At 40.8% G+C, this 17,350-nt stretch overlaps 1 protein-coding gene across 1 annotated transcript; it reads right to left on the bottom strand.

The window, feature by feature from the left end:
- Positions 1–2,706: 2,706 nt before the first annotated feature.
- On the bottom strand, positions 2,707–16,207 carry LOC119882013 (serine/threonine-protein kinase B-raf-like). Its single transcript, XM_038692029.1, is given in 16 exon segments — positions 2,707–2,909; positions 3,593–3,715; positions 5,084–5,085; positions 6,037–6,149; positions 6,152–6,167; positions 8,090–8,208; positions 8,439–8,485; positions 8,570–8,746; positions 8,918–9,002; positions 10,015–10,132; positions 10,209–10,345; positions 11,933–12,052; positions 14,947–14,986; positions 15,511–15,670; positions 15,837–15,956; positions 16,042–16,207. Coding segments are annotated over 16 exon segments (1,605 nt in total). The 5' UTR covers positions 16,077–16,207; the 3' UTR covers positions 2,707–2,716.
- Positions 16,208–17,350: the final 1,143 nt, after the last annotated feature.

The following is a 17,350-nucleotide window of genomic DNA, read 5'->3' as shown; positions in this document are numbered from 1 at the left end:
TAGTGACTAAATTCTGTGCGTCTTTATATACGTATACAAAAAACCAACACAGTTTGGCCGTATTTTGATCTAGAAAATGAAAGTAAGGTTGTGTCAGAATAAACTGGCATAAAACCACTTGACTAAAGCAACAAGTAACCACATTCAGCACAGACATGTGGACGTTAACCTGCAAGAAGAGCGGGCTGCTGGTGCTAGCACTGTTTTCTTACTTAAATCTAAATTTAACTTTTCGTTTTATCGACAGGAAATTTGTCAGAAATTTGAAAGAGAGAAAATATTTTTTTCACTTATTAATTCCAGTGTGTTTTCACATTAAAGACTTCCAGCAGCTCAAAGGAGAACAATCTCTCGCCTTTCCGGTGGGCTCTGAATGTGAAACATCTGCAGGAAGGGTTGAGTTTCTTTGACACTAGCTCAAAAGAGTTTGAAAAAATGGCAAAGTAGCTGCGACAGTGATTAATTAATCCATTAGATTCTATTGAATTTCTATGAAAAAGAAAAAACAATATTTACATTGTAGTGAACCAGCTAGTGTTATTTTGATTATTTTATATCAAAAGGATTAATCTAGAATCTCTCTTTGTCTCTCCCTGAGAGAAAGAGGGGGGGGGGGGTTGAGATATCAATCCTCAACAGACAGCTGAAGTACCCCAAAGGAGGGGGTGAAAGGTTTGATTCCCTCCCAAGTGCTGCTTGGGCAGTTTCGGCCATAAACCTACCAGCTCCAGTGAAGCTGAGATAACAGACTCTATGCATGACTGTTAAGATGACAATATTAATCTTGTCCAGAGACTAACCTCAACCTGAACCAGGCTGTGAGGACCTCAGCAGCCATAAACTAAACAACCTCTAAACACTCCCAAGACCAAGAGGGCAGGGTAACCATGGTAACGAAGTTCCTCTTTCAGATTACCTCAGACATCAAAGACCCCCTTCTTCAGTCTTGATGCTCTACCCCACCAAAGAGCCATTCATTTGGACTAACATGCCCTGTCCCTTTTCACACCCAGTTGTGAAACAGGTGAGGAAAGCCAGACGCCAGAGAAGGACGCTGCCCCAAATTCCTTTGTTGGACAAGAATGTTGTCTCCTTCTAAAAACTTCCCTATCACCTTGTTTGAATTAAATAATCTTTGTTAAGTTACTTAGTAGTTCTCGCCGCTTCAATTTGGGTAGTTATTACCACGTTCTTGTTAAAACTATGTTGGAAGAAGGAACCGTAAATAAGTTAATCTTGCAGTGCTTTAATTGTCATCACTGCTCGCTGTCCTTTCTGCATTTAATTTGTGTAACTAATGTTTTGTTCCCAGCACCTTTTATATACTCCCTTAGAAATTATATGGTACAGAAATATCATCATGTGTTAAATAACCTATTTTCCTAGCTCCTGAACCAAGGACTGAGTTAACTATAAGTAAATAATCAAAAATAATACCCCCCCCCCCGAGAAATAAGTGTAATATCACAAGTTTAATGTCTCTCCTTGTGCCTTTTTTATGTATCACTCTGTATTTTACGTAAGTTCCCTTTTTAAGCTTTATTTTAGTTGAATTAACTTCTGCTGCTCCCACCTAAGTTCTGCCAGCAGTAATCCTGAGGACATCAAACCAATGAACTAAGCCTGGGCCGACCACCCGTTACTGCGAGTGTTTTTCCCACAACTACCAGCCAGACAAAGAACTCTAATCTACTAATCCATCGGCCAAAACCCGCTCGAGAAGCTGTGTGGCGTGCCAAGCCACGGAGGCCCTGACCACACGAATGAGCCAAGCCGACAGTGAGCCTTTGCTAGACGGCTGAGAAACAAAAAGCAGTAAGGCTAAAACAAACTACATTCTGTGGTTGAGGTGATGTCCTTTATTTTAACCTAACCTCCTAGCCAAACTGAAGTTGTCATAACTTGCGTTCATTCGTTCCCTTGTTGTCTTACTAAAATTCAATAATAAACAATAGACTACTACATTCACACTGAACTCTGTTTGTTTAGTCACTGTTTTATGTCTTTGATATATTTAACCTCACTGTGCATTCACTTTAGTTAGTTAATAAATTTCACCTAAATCACAGGAACGGTGTGTGTACACGACTTTGATATGAGACTGACTGATGGATTAAACTGATCGAAAATGATTGACAATTATTAACTAAATGATCACTTGTGAATACATGTAATTATTAAAGCTATACCCAAGGAGTCCTAAAGCCTTGGGCGGACAGAAAATTTTAGGTGGTGCCCCAAAACGAAATTTCTGAATTAATATTTCCAAATATTCATAATTTTATTAACCAATAAATACGTAGGTTCACCACAACATACAGGGTGAAGCAAAGCATTAGAAATACCTTTTATTATTAATAAATATACAGTCATATACAACCTCACTACAATCTGTTTCACAAAGCTAGTATTTATTGCTGGGCTATCTGTACACCTGCTTGGAATCTGCTGACTTTTAAAATCAACTCAGGTTAATCAGTGTGGTACAAGAAATAATCTTATAGCCAGTCTATCAGGCTAATCCTTGTTTCCATCAATGCTTCTTAGACGATACATACGGCACAGGTGTTATTGTGTGTGTGTGTATGTGTGCGTGCGTGTGTTATTTTTGTATTTTGAGTTTTACACCTTTACTGTAAAAGACAATCCTTTCATCTTCAGTGGACTACATTTCAGTCAGAGTTAGCTGTTAATCAGAGACAACTACTGTTCAGACTCAGTTTGTGGATGTGTGTAGGAGCTCACCATAGCCGCCGGCCTGGATGGGGGTTTTAGGAGAGGCGCAGGCGTACAAGCTGAAGTCCTCCGTCTGAAAGCCAGCTCGGTTTAACGAAGGCTCCGAGGCGCTGCGGTGGATTTTGGGTAATGACCGAGCCAGAAGCTCAATGGACGCCAAAATCTGACAGAATTCACAGCACAGCCACAGGGTCATCATTAAGAATCAGCATGATCACCATTCACAACTAAACACAATCCAACAAAACCATAAACAAAGATGTGTGCTGTTAACAAAGCCAATCAATTCTCAATTGATTAAAATCTGTGAGGTAATGGGACAAAGTAATGTACAATTCACAGAAAGCAGATAAAAAGAAATCCATCCTTTTTAAACATTTTTGAAGATCAGACCTATCTTTGGAGCCTACATCATCCTCCCTGAATGATTCAAATACCAGTGTGTCACTTTCAGTCGCTAATACAGGCCAGGGGAAAAAACGTCGAGGGGATTGGAATTACTTGGAAAGACTTTGACACGGTATCCTCTAGTGGATCGGTGGGTGTATAACACACTTTCACATGATACCGGGCTGAGAGAACAGGTAAACATGAAGGCAATGTTGAGTTTGCGTTAAAAGCAACATCTTTAACGAACACGTGATAAAATATAACAGTTAGAAATGAAGGCCTGGCTCTAATACAAGGTTTAAAATAAATATCTGGTTCTCTCTGCAAGTGAGGTAAAAAGAACGTTTACAATATTCATTCAAAAATTTGATATCCCTTCCTCCTTTACTGTAGCAATTAATATGCATCTGTTGCCTCCCAGTAAAACAGAACAACATTAGCATTTATTTTATTCTCACCTGAGGGAAGAGGCCGCTCCTCTCTCTTCTTCTTCAGGCAGTCAGCCATCAGTCTCTTCATGGCCTTCGGACAGTTGCTGCGCACCTTGCTGAGGTCAGGAGACAGGTAACCTCGACCCACCAAATATGATCTATGGGGGAGAAGATGTGATAATATTTGGTTGCAGGGATAAACAGGCTGTTAACATTTTGTAGAGCTGTAGCTTCTAACAGAGCTCAAATATTAATGTTAGGAAATGTGACTGTGCTGTGCCACTGGAAGGACATTTACACTGCTTACTTGCATTGACATTATTATTATAATAAAGTGATAAGCCTATTATTGATGAATTAAATAGCATGAAAACATATTAGATTTATTTAAATTAAATTGAGACAAAAACTTTAATGAACCATGTAAATTTACTGAGAAAGAAAAATGCAATTCAAAAATCTTCTCTATTATAGTACACCTTTACGTCATCATTTCATCGTAAAAGTGGTCAGACAAGATAAGGAACACGTTATCTTTAGCTCAGGGACATTTTTCACAATTTTTTGCTTTTTAAACATGTAATGCCTGAAACTAATCAATAGTAGGAGCTATAGGTGGTAATTCATGTACACCATTAATCTGAAGTTTTTGTACAGGTTCTCTGCAGTCAAAGAACATGTAGCTCTTCACATATAACATCACAACAAAGAGATGTGGAAACAAAGAACAGGTAAATAGACATTTCAGCTAAAAGCAATTACAATCATATTGGAGGAAATGGAGGCTGATAAGCCCATTCTGTTTATTAGATTTGAAGGCATGCTGGTGGTCCACCAGAAGCCTACAGCTCTACAGTTCCCCTGTGGTTTCCCTTCTCCTGATCTTATATAATTAGCCCGTGCAGGGAGATTTACTTACACCATTTTTAGTCACTGAAAGTATCAGTGTTGAAATGGATAAAAGACTAAATGAAAAGAGCTAGGTTATAGATTAAGTATTTATCAAGTATCTTTACTCAAACCTTTTCTTAGAAAATCCTTAAAACTTATAATTAAATGTCATGCATAAAATGGGTTTACATAAATGAGTCACACAAACTTATAACATCTCTTTCTGTACGCATTCAACATATAATTTCAGATACATTCAGATGATTGATACATATCACCTACAACAAGTTCATCAGTGAACTTTAGAGGTGTTGGTAGAAGTATTTTTGAACAGATCAGGCTAGCTGTTTCCCCCTGCTTCCAGTCTTTATGCTACGCTAACCACAGTCTGACTCCAGCTCTGTACTTAACACACACACAAACAAGAGATAGATATCCATCTCACATTTCAAGAGAAAGTAAATGAGCTCATTTCCCAAAATGTTGAAACTCCCTTAATGATGAGAAGAAACGTTATAGGATGACTTGGTATGTTATGACAATGCATGATGGATCCATTCAAAATACAAATTCAAAAGTAATTTTATTTGGTCGGGGCAAAATTAGATGCTCTTGCATGCAGCTAGTGGCAACACATCTGCAAATTAAATGTTTGACCCAAAAGTATTAGTGGGCTGAACGATTAATTGCATTTGCGATATTATCGCGATGTGATAAAAGGAGATTTTCTAATCGCAAAGGCTGCGATTACACTCTGGTCACATGACACCCAAGCATAAAGCCGTTACGCTGTACCTTGCCTTCTTGTTGTACAATGGCCTTAAGCTTGACAGAAGCTGACACTACATAAACTTTAGCGTAACACAGGGAATGTAAGTATCAGCTGCCACCCGCGGGTAACTTGGTGGTGGGGTGGGTGAAATCATCGGGCCATCCGCGGCTTTGACGGACAGGAAAAATGCACAACAGAAAGACTCGTGTAGTAAGGTAAGCGTATTGTGGCGATCGGCGCCTGCGTCACACACACAGCCAGCAGTCAGCTCAGGAAGTATCTGTGAAACGGCGTTTCAACCCAAACTCACAAGTCCGAAAGAGTCTGTCCTGCGTTACAGCCGGTGCGCTGCTCACCAGCATCGCAGGTGATGTTGGAGAATTACTAAGCTTGTCTATTAAACACGAGGGGCTTGGTTTTATTTTCGTTGGCCAACTTTTGAATTGAAACTCAAACTGAATATTTTTTGTTTGCTTGCTGGGATACAGAAAGATGGACTCCGGGGAGATATGAACTGAGATAAGGACGCATTAATTGGTGGTTGAACTGTGGGTTTTGCATTGAACGCTTACTGTAAACACACTGTGGTGAGTTAGTTTTCTTGTGGTCTGTAGGTAGGCCGACCTGATGATATTATATCAGACACGCTGCATAGTGAACCATGTGTGACGGGGTTTTGGTACGTCTGACCAGGAAGCTACTGAGCTGTATTCTGACTACAATGAAAGAAAAAAAAAAAAAAAACATGTTTTAGAGCAAGCTGTGTTTTGGTTTATTAAAACATAGGAGTCGGTGTGACTTATTGAGTCCTCTTACCTGGTCTCTGTTGTTGATGTTGGAGTAGGGCAGTGCTCCTGACATGAGCTCGTACAGCACAATGCCGAAGGCGTAGACGTCTGACTGGAAGCTGTAGGGATTCTTGTCCTGCAGCGGATCACCTCTGGAGCCTGAGAGAGAACAGGTTACCCTGACGGTCACATGACCCAAAGAAAACTACACACTTCTAGCGCATACCTATTGTAGAAACTACACGGAAGGGCCTATCTGGAGCTAGTGTTTGGTTTGTCTGTTCTGGGCTACTGTAATAATATGGCATGCAACCTGGTGAACTCTTTGAGCGTGGAACACTAGGTGCTTCTCTGTCTCAACGGTTCTGTCTTAACTATGTAGCGGAAGGGGAGGACCACCACGTATTTTTAAATAGCGGCCAAAGAAGCTGCAGCGGTTGTGATTGTACAAGTATGTTAACCCCCCCCCTTTAATATAATTGAAGTCAAGTGAGCAAACAATCCAGCAGATATTTTGGAAGGTGACAATCGCAGTCAGATGAAGACAGTCATGATGATAGTGAAAAGATGAGTAATTATATACATATACAGTGGGTACGGAAAGTATTCAGACCCCTTTAAATTTTTCACTCTTTGTTTCATTGCAGCCATTTTCCAAAAATCAAAAAAGTTCATTTTATTTCTCAGTAATGTACACTCAGCACCCCATCTTGACAGAAAAAAACAGAAATGTAGAAATTTTTGCAAATTTATTAAAAAAGAAAAACTGAAATATCACATGGTCATAAGTATTCAGACCCTTTCCCGTGACACTCATATTTAACTCAGGTGCTGTCTATTTCTTCTGATCATCCTTGAGATGGTTCTACACCTTCATTTGAGTCCAGCTGTGTTTGATTATACTGATTGGACTTGATTAGGAAAGCCACACACCTGTCTATATAAGACCTTACAGCTCACAGTGCATGTCAGAGCAAATGAGAATCATGAGGTCAAAGGAACTGCCTGAAGAGCTCAGAGACAGAATTGTGGCAAGGCACAGATCTGGCCAAGGTTACAAAAAAATTTCTGCTGCACTTAAGGTTCCTAAGAGCACAGTGGCCTCCATAATCCTCAAATGGAAGACGTTTGGGACGACCAGAACCCTTCCTAGAGCTGGCCGTCCGGCCAAACTGAGCTATCGGGGGAGAAGAGCCTTGGTGAGAGAGGTAAAGAAGAACCCAAAGGTCACTGTGGCTGAGCTCCAGAGATGCAGTCGGGAGATGGGAGAAAGTTGTAGTAAGTCAACCATCACTGCAGCAATCCACCAGTCGGGGCTTTATGGCAGAGTGGCCCGACGGAAGCCTCTCCTCAGTGCAAGACACATGAAAGCCCGCATGGAGTTTGCTAAAAAACACCTGAAGGACTCCAAGATGAAAAACTTGTTGCATCTTTCCCAAAACGACTCATGGCTGTATTAGATCAAAAGGGTGCTTCTACTAAATACTGAGCAAAGGGTCTGAATACTTATGACCATGTGATATTTCAGTTTTTCTCTTTTAATAAATTTGCAAAAATTTCTACATTTCTGTTTTTTTCTGTCAAGATGGGGTGCTGAGTGTACATTACTGAGAAATAAAATGAACTTTTTGATTTTGGAAAATGGCTGCAATGAAACAAAGAGTGAAAAATTTAAAGGGGTCTGAATACTTTCCGTACCCACTGTATATGAATATTCTATTAAATTATACAATGAGACAAATGTATAGATCTCTTTAGTTAGCTTCTGTCTTTATTTTCATTTATTCACCTTACTATTAATTACCTTATTTATTGTCCTTTATAATCTTCTTAATACTTCTTTAAATTTGTATATTTACGTCTGTGTTTTAATATTATTGTCTGTTTTATTCTTCCTTTACATTTTCTACCCTATTTATTTATCCTCATGAATATTATATTCCATATCTGCCAATAGCTCCCCCTAAATGTTACACACTGGACCTTTAACAGTGAAGCTGATAAAAAGAAAAAATGTAAAACTGGTTAAGTGTAAACTTAATGAAAGGTTACTGGTAGGAGGGTGGGAGATGCATACTAACCATCCACAGTATAGAGCCAGACAGCTGCTCAAACTGGTGGGAGCCACTCCAGCGGGATTTGACTGTAGCCAGACCAAAGTCACCAATCTTCACTGTCAGATCCTCGTGGAGGAAAATATCTGGTGGAGATGGGGTCAAGGAAACGTCTCGTCTTCTGCTCCTAAGCTCTTAACATCGTAAGAGCTCTCTGCATTCTATGGAGGGAGGTTATACTTTCATCCCTGTTTGTGTGTTAGCAAGATAAACTCCAACATAATCAAAATTTTTAATTTATTTCACAGAAAGAAAAAGAAACCAAAAGACCTCAGCCTAAAGGTGAACTGTGTAAAATGTTTCAAAAAAAGGATGCTGTTGCTCTTCAGATCTCTGTGAATGATTGATTTGGCATGCAGGTAACTGGGGAGGAGAAGAAAAAGTAATTAGACAAATGACACACATGGAGAAGTCTGACTGCTTTTTTAAATTCGTGGTGGAACTCACTCCATGCCCTGAGCGGTCTGCCGAGCGATGTCAATCAGCTTGATCATCTCGAACTTGGTCTCGATGATGTGCAGGTGGTGGTACAGACTGGAGCCTTCACACCACTGGGTCACGATGGCCAGCTGAGGCTTGGTGGTGTAGCCCATGAACAGCAGGATGTTCACATGACGCGTTTTCCTGCCACACACACACACACACACAGGTGATAAAATTACAGACTTGTAGCAGTTTTGTATAGCTTTGGAAAAGGAGGAAGTTCTAAATACGATATTAGTTTGTAGTGCAGTATTAAAATGCAAAGTGCATACAGTATATTCCCCTGATTAAAGACCAGGTGGCAGACATTACCTGAGGACTCCCACTTCATTCTTGAAGGCCTGAAGCTGCTGTGGTGTGGGAGCAGTGACATTTAACATCTTCACTGCCACATCACCTGGAAGGAGATGGAGGATTGTCTTATATTCAGGCCAATATGGTCAGTAGTGGCAACATTTTCCCCTAGAATTATAGTATTTCAGATTTTAGTCCAGATTGATTTGGCCACGCCTATGGTTACAGCGAGTATATTGTAATAATACATATCCCAGACTTCAGGTTGAAATACTTGTGTATCAACCGCTGGGGGAAGCATCCCACATTGAGCAGCTTTAAAAACACAAAGATAAGGCTTTTATTCTATATTTCTCAACAAATCCAATGAAGACCAAAACCAACAATGTGTTTGTCCATTTCTCAAAGTAGCTGAGGGTAAAGGTGATGGACTGGCCAAGCATGTCTCCAGACCTAAACCCTAGCGCAAGGTCTCTAACATCCACAAGCTCGTGATGTCGTCATGGAAGAGGACTCCAGTGGCAACCTGTGAAGAATGGTGACCTCCATGCCCAAGAGGGTTAAGGCAGTGCTGGAAAATAATGGTGGCCACATAAAATATTGACACTTTGGGTCCAATTTGGACATTTTCACTTAGGGGTGTACTCACTTTTGTTGCCAGTGGTTTAGACATTAATGGCTGTGTGATGTGTTATTTTGAGGGGACAGCAAATTTACAGTTATACAAGCTGTACACTCACTACTTTCATTCTTCAGTGTTGTCACATGAAAATATATAATCAAACATTTAAAAATATTAAGGGGTGTACTCACATTTGTGAGATACTGTACATCTAAGAAACTTCCTCACAAAAAGTTTCATTTTTTATTCTCAGTAATTTCCTAAAACAGCTCCCCACTGTTGAGCAAACGTTGCTCAAACAGGAAGAAATTGTGCTTTGTGGACTATTTTCAGCAGTGGATTAATCCACATTTGGTGCTCCAGCGAGAACTTATCAAAACAAAAAAAACCTACAACAAATGTGTGTGTCTGTTGAGCCGATGCCAGATGATGTAAACAGTTTCCTAACTTGCTGCTAGTGGTCTGAAAACAGATAACAGAGCGTTGGTCTTACCATGCCACTTTCCCTTGTAGACAGTTCCAAAGGATCCAGAGCCTATCCTCTGACCCAGAGTGATCTGACCCTCCGGGATTTCCCAGTCATCACTGGAGTCCCTTCTCCCCAGGGTTTTCTGTTCCATAGGACACTCAGTCAGCACATGCACACAGATAACGAGCTTCAGGAAAACCTGTGCGTCAGTCTCTTACCATCTTATTGCGGTCCTCAGACGACGACGACGACTTGCGCTCCCTCTGTTGGCATGGCGACTTCTGCGGAACCTTGACACTGGTGAGAGAACCAGGTAAAGAGGCAGGAGGCGTGGCAGACAGCCCTGTGGTAGAGCCTGGAGAGGGATCAGGGACGAAAAGAAGGGAAACAATAAAAAAAGAGGAGGTGAGGTGGATAGGAAACACTGGTACAAAAGGAAGGTGAGATACAGCAGAATAGTAAAGAAAGACGGGGTTTGGGCAAGGACAGGGACTGAGGAGTCTGGATCAGTTGTGTGTGTGTGTATGTGTGTGTGTGTGTGTGCTGGTCACATGCAGGAGAGGTGAGGGGGTGCTTGGTCGGATGGCAGTTAATGGTTTAATAATCTAGACTTCCCAAAGTCCATCAGTGTTACTAACATCTAATGTCCGGATCACAACAGGTTTCATATTGTTGATCAAAAAAGGAGCAACTTTTAAACTGTAAACTGTCTCTGCCTCCAGGTCGTGAAGCAAGGAAAATGTCTGTGCCTGAAATGTGTGGAGAAAGAATGGAGGGAAGGGGGTCACAATGAGTAACTAGTTAAGTAATGTGATTAGTCTTTCGATAAGCAATTAAATACATTTTTAAGTAACTTGCCCAAGGTTACTTCTCAATAAGATGTCATTCTTTTAAAAGCCAAGTTACAAAAAGACAAGTATCGTTACCATGGCCACCTGTCAATCAGGCCAGAGTGACTCGTACCCACGGCACTGTGTAAATTTAACCTGCGCTGTTGAAAAAGCTTTTTAGACATTTATTTTAAGACTGTCGTTCGCTAGACAAAATTATCATCCCGGTTAAAATGACAGTTAAAGTAAATTACAGATGCACCTAGCTAAGCAAACTCCACACGTAGCCGTGGGCACCACCATCTCTCTCACTTCCAGTGCCGCTGGTTGCAAAAAATCAACATGGTGGCCCCCTATTGGCAGTCCTGAAACCAACAGGTGACGTCATAATGACTACGTCTTCTTCTATTATACAGTCTATGGTTTTAAGTCAGTATTTAGTGCTGATGTTCTGGGTCAGTAAGAACAAAACATCCAACCTGGTGAGGTATCTGGCTGCCCATACACATCTAATGAATAAGCCATCTCTAAAGATATAATTCGATATTAGATAAATACCCAGAAACAGCTGTAATATCGCTAACTGTTGCCTCCAGGGCAGAATAAAGTAGGTCCACTTGAGGTAAGCGAATAAAGAAATTTTTTGGTGAACTTTTCCTTAAAATACTTGAACTCATGTTAAATATGCTGCCTTTTAAAATTTAAATGTGTGTGCTTTCACACTCTGGTAGATATTTCATTTTCATGCCTTTTGAATGTGACTAAAGCCTGAACAAGCGCTGCCTCTTGTATTACTTGAATTTACAAGTGTGCTATCATGGAGTAGATCTCAGTAATTATGATTCATTATTTACTATAACTTATGTTACATAAAAAAAGGAGCATTTCACAAATCATATCACCATCCATAGAAAGAGTAGTGTCTGATCAGAGTAGGGGTGGGATCTCTGCGCAACCTGGGAGCTGTCAGGTGTGTGGTAGAGAGAGCATGTGAGGACATAAAGAGAGAGGGGGACACACAGTGGATGTGACATAGGGCAGGGTGTGGTGTGTGGGGGGTGGGGTGATGTGGGAGGGGTGAAGGACACAGGAACACACAGAGGCCTAACTACCTCGGAAAACAGGCTCGGGCTCAAAATCAAACACTATGTCATTGGGGTAGGAGTATAGGAGGGGGCTTGAGGTCCGTGTTCGGTGCTTCCTCAAGCAGCGGGCGGGGTGGGTCGGGGGGGCTGCAGGGCAAAGAGAAACAGACAGACCATCACTGCTACTCACCCTGCCCCTCTCACTTCTGACCAACTACTGTCCATGGCTACAGCTGAGCTTTAGGATGGACAGTCCTCTTAACGGTTAGCATGTTAGCTTGGCTCTGTCTGTCAGGGTATCTGCAGGTCGAACACTGCTGAATTTAAGATATGTCATACATTTCAGTGTCAACATTTTGGGAAATACTCTGGAAGTGTGATGGGAAGATCGATATCAATTTTATGTCTATTTGTTAAGTATAGAGCTGGAGTCAGGACTTGGTTAGCCTAGCTTAGCATTAAGACTGGCAGCAGGGTAAAACAGACTGGCTCTTTCCTAAGTAAAAAAATACACAGGCTAATGGCGCGTCCACATACAACGCTAAAGTGTGTTTTGCATGGCGCAATTACATACAAAGTCAATGCAGAGAAATAGATGCTTAGTCGCTACAGACTGACGTAAATTGGGTGAATATGAAGCACATATGCAAAATCTGCGTGTATCGCAGTGGCTTTGCAGAGTGTTGTGCGGAGAGGAGCTGGCAGAGCGGAGGAACTGAGCCTCTTCTCGCGACCGATAGCCACAGAGGGAGGGGGAGCTCAGCTGCAGCGAGCCACCAAGTTTCTGACCTCCACTGTTGTTTTTGTAGCCGTCTGTGGGCACCCAGAGCTCTGTGAAACTACTACCATATAAAACAGGAGATTGCTTCAACAAATGTTAGCGAGGAAGTTGAACTACATGGTAAGTTCAGAAAGTAAGTGTCTGTTACTTCCAGCTATTGTTGTACTTTACTATGAAACAGTTAGCATAGCATAGCCCTGATAGATCCGAACACCATTTAGAAAACAAGCATTTTAAAATTGAAGTACCGCGCTATTGGTCAAGCCTACCGCGGAGGATGGCAATCACCGCAACAACCGCTCATACTGTACCCTTCAGGCCTTGTTAAATAAATAAATGAGTGTTTCAAAAGTTCCACAACTGTAACAAGCTCTGTAACGGTTCAAGGATGGATCGCCATGGGCTGTACGTGACCCGACTTCAAACTTGGAAGCTGTAAGTGTTGCCATGTATTGTGTTGTTTTACTGTTTATTTTAAAAGTTAGCTAACTTGGCGTTAGCATATTGCGTGGCCAATGTGGCTAGCAGGCTCGACGATTTTGGACTAACGTAATCCTGAGGGACAGTGGAGAGAAACTGAACGGTAAGCCTCATTTGAAGCTCACTTGCTAACGAGCGTAGTGTGTCGGGTGCCTGCAGCTGTTTTTCATGTTGCTTTCTGTTGAAATTTTTTTATAATGTTACCACAGCGCAGTCGTTAGTTGCGGACACCCGTGTGTGTTGCTGCGTATGTAAATTGACTTTATATACGTGCCCTGAAGGTAATGATAGTTACGTGTGAAAAAGACACGGTCAAAACTACTGCTTACTTCACCGCGACAGCCCTAGCGGACAGACCCGCCAAGCATGAATATAGAGTATATGTTTAACAAATCACCATCATGTAGTTATTTCAGCATAATTTTGATCCATTCATTGCAATTAAAGCAATCTCATTACTCGCAAAAGTAAACACAAATAGCCCAGCGGTCAAACTTGCACCCATTAACTTGATGTGAAAATAAAATTCTTTGTGAACATGCCACAACTAATTCACACTTTTTATCTTGTTTGGTTAATCCGTACACACAAAGTAATTTTACTGAGTTCTACAGAAAAGACAACTAATGGGTTGGGTTATAAACACTATAGCGGTTTATAATACAGTATGTGCGTTTAGCATAACTAGTAGCTTGGAGCTGCTGTGGCAAGGTAATGTTGAAATGTTTTTTTCTTTTCAATCACCACTATGAGCTGTCTGAACAACGCTAAGTTACTAATATCTTATATTGAGCCATTGCCGGCATAGCTTCTGCTGCACATTATAGGCAGATTATAAATTTCATCTACATTAAATAAACTTCCAAAGATCTGTAGAGGTACAATTATACCACAGAATGGAAGCAAACGCAGTGAGGTCACTTGAGGGCGGGGCTACGAGCAGTTTGTGTGTTAGCTCAGCCCCACAAGAAAGCACAAACAGGTGTTTCCCAAAATGTTGAACTGTTCCTTTAAGGAAATTGCTAGTTTGAAACTAAGTAGCGCTTACTATGAACCTAGCGAGAATTTGACAATTTTACATTTGTTGCACTGGGTTCATTAACAATGAGTGCCGGAAATTCAATGCAAAAGTTGTCGCTGGAAAATAAGAGCTTTCATCAAAGAAGTCTGTCTGATACATAGCAGGAAATCTTAACATTTTGTCACAGATCCAAACAACTTTAAAAGATTTCTTAAGACTGTGAGGGTATTCGGAATCATTTTCTCTGTGAACTACTGCATCTACCTGAATAAGAAAAAAATACTACAGTTACCACTATATGTATTTTGATGTAAAGCCAGATTCAGCTGTTACCCTGTTTCTTACCCAAAGCTTGTAACCTCAATCATCTTTACATCATGAAGACCGCAACAGGCCTCTGATTTCCTGACGTCTTGGTGATTTTATTTTCACTAAACGTCTGTAATGAAGTTGAAAAATGTACTAGCTACATGTATTTCTCCTAATTCTCCAAAGTAACTGAAGTGTAAAAAAGTAAACGAGGTCCGCTCAAGATGAAGTTCTGTTCTTCCAGAAAACCTGACCCACAGATCTGAATAAACATGTGTGTCCTCAACTACTGCTCACAGTGACCGCTAGAGTGCAAGACTAAAAACAGCTGACTCCACATCTGGGGTCTGAACTCCACACACACACAAAAGACCAAGAGCACGCAGACGTGGGATGGTGGGAAATAAAAAGCCACAGAATGAGCCCGAAGTCTCCTACTTTGATCCTTACCTCCATCTGACCTTGGTAAGCCCTGATCTCGAATCAGGTCCTTAAAAGGAAGGAAGAAAGGACATTAATAATATGAACACTTTTCACAAAAATGATTTACTGTACAATTTACTGAAGCAGCATGAATGAACGATGGCTCAGCGAAGAGAGAGAGACGGTTCAGTTTGTTCGCAGTAACAAGCTAACAGATTTGTTGTCGTGGTAACGTACTGTAAGGCATTTGTATTTTACAAAGGCAGCAAACAGCCGTACATGGGCAGAGGTCTCAAATCATTTGGATAATTGTTTTCCGTATGCTCACATTTTCCACACTGAAACCCGGGGGCCGGCCGTTTCATTTTCATAGTCTCATTACTCTCTGCAGAGCGCTTTCAAAAAGCTAAAATTAAGAATTGCACTTTGGATTTACCCACTTTAGTGTGGACACAGTTTGAGATCACAAAGCACAGTCACTGAAATCAGCTGCTGTTTGGTGGAAACGGAACCTGCAGACTCATGGAGGCCATTTATAGCATATGGTACATAGATTTATCAGTCAGTCCAGCAAAGAGAGAGCAGACTCACATCAATGTTGACAGGCTCGATGGTATTGATATGGACATTGGGAGCGGAGGACGAGCGGTCCCGCTGGCCAAACTGGTTGCGGTGGTCCTCCTCGTTGGGCCGGAAACTAGGCGGGATGGGTATGGACTTGGACGGGGACACAGTGGTGTGGCATATTGACCTAGAAAGATGAAATTTGTTAGTAAAAACGTGTCAAAGCTGAGGACATGCAGGAGACATTCTGACTGCACATTTATTCTTTTTGCTTTATTAACAGACAGAAGACAGCAGAAACGCATTACGAGGAGAATTCCTCCTCTTGTTCTGAGGCGTGTGAAGGTACTCACCCGGTGGAGTCAGATGGGGGGAGGGATGGACAGGCCTCAGACACTGGGGTGGTCCCCTCTGAGGAGACCTCCTCCTGGGTGAACGGGTGATGCTCAAAGAACTTGGACACTAACAACAAGCTGCAAAACACACATCATCAAGGTTGCTTATTTTTCATTCAGTCACTCTCAACACAACTTGACTTGGGGCTGAAGCCTAACATACCTGGAAATGAACAAGGAGAAACTAGATGATGCCATGTGTCAGACCCTTCATAACACCCTCCTTACCAGAGACAGACAAACTACAAAATGACAGTGTTGGCGGTTATCTGGTAAACAAGCCAGTGTCTTTACACTCAGGGAGTGAATCCTAAAACATTATGGAAATCCAGATGGACAGTTTAAAAAAAAAAGGATGAAAATGGATGCAGCACAAACAGAGATATCGTCTTTTTGATTCCACACATTCTTCTTCCTTGTCAAAACCGGCCTCCTATATTACCCACAATGCAACTGGCAGTTCAGCTGGAGATGTGGGTGTATTATGCTAATAGTGGCTAATGTAGCCTGCAGTGATAGACAGTAACTAAGTACATTTACTCAAGTACTGTACTTCAGTACAAACTTGAGGTACATTTACTTTACTTGAATATTCTCTTTCATGCTACTTTCTAATTCTATTCCACTACATCTCAAAGGGAAATATTGTACTTTTTACTTTACTACACTACATTTCTCTAGCAGCTTTAGTAGTACTTTATTTAAAAAGCTTTTTACACACAAAACATATGAAGAGTTAAAAAATATTATGTTTTGTTATAAATTAAACTACCTATAGTTTACAACTGCGCATACAAGTGCAGCTGAAACGATTAGTCTGTGGACAGAAAATGAATTGGCAACTATTTTGATCGTTTAAGTAGTTTGGCACCAAAAACATTTCATGGTTCCTGCTTCATAAATGTGAAGATTAGCTGCTTTTATTTTTAATTATTTGAATAATTTGAATGTGTGGTTAATGATGTTGAGGATTGGACTGTTGGCTGGACAAAACACGTACTGTGGGTAACTCACGGACATTTCTCTTTTTTTCAGAATTTTTTCAAACAATCAATCGATTAATGAAGAAAATAATCAGCAGGTGAATTCATATTGAAAATAATCATTAGTTGCATCCGATAAAAACCTGAGCTCAACAACTATAGCAGTAAATCCTGCTTTTACATGAATGTATGAGGAATAATAATCTCTTGATATCATATTTACTGGTATAACAGTCACAGGGACATTTTACTGCATTGGGTACTTTTACATTTAATACTAAAAGCACATTTCCCTGATTATCCTTACATGGTTTTACCCAAGTAAGATTTTCAATGTAGTACTTTTACTTGTAACAGAGTATTTTCACAGTGTGGTATTAGTACTTTGACTTAAAAGTACAGAGGTCTGGTAAGCTCAGTTCATCCTAACTTCACATCTCCAGAGCGCTTTCATTTTCAAACTTCTAGTCTTCAGCCACAAACAACGGC

This window comes from Micropterus salmoides, unplaced genomic scaffold (genome assembly GCF_014851395.1).
Source record: "Micropterus salmoides isolate LMB-PRFRI ecotype aquatic unplaced genomic scaffold, ASM1485139v1 Ms_hic_scaffold_2833, whole genome shotgun sequence".
NCBI classification, from domain to species: Eukaryota; Metazoa; Chordata; class Actinopteri; order Centrarchiformes; family Centrarchidae; genus Micropterus; species Micropterus salmoides.
Note: the sequence above shows the minus strand (reverse complement) of the source record. Positions and strands in the feature narration are given on the sequence as shown.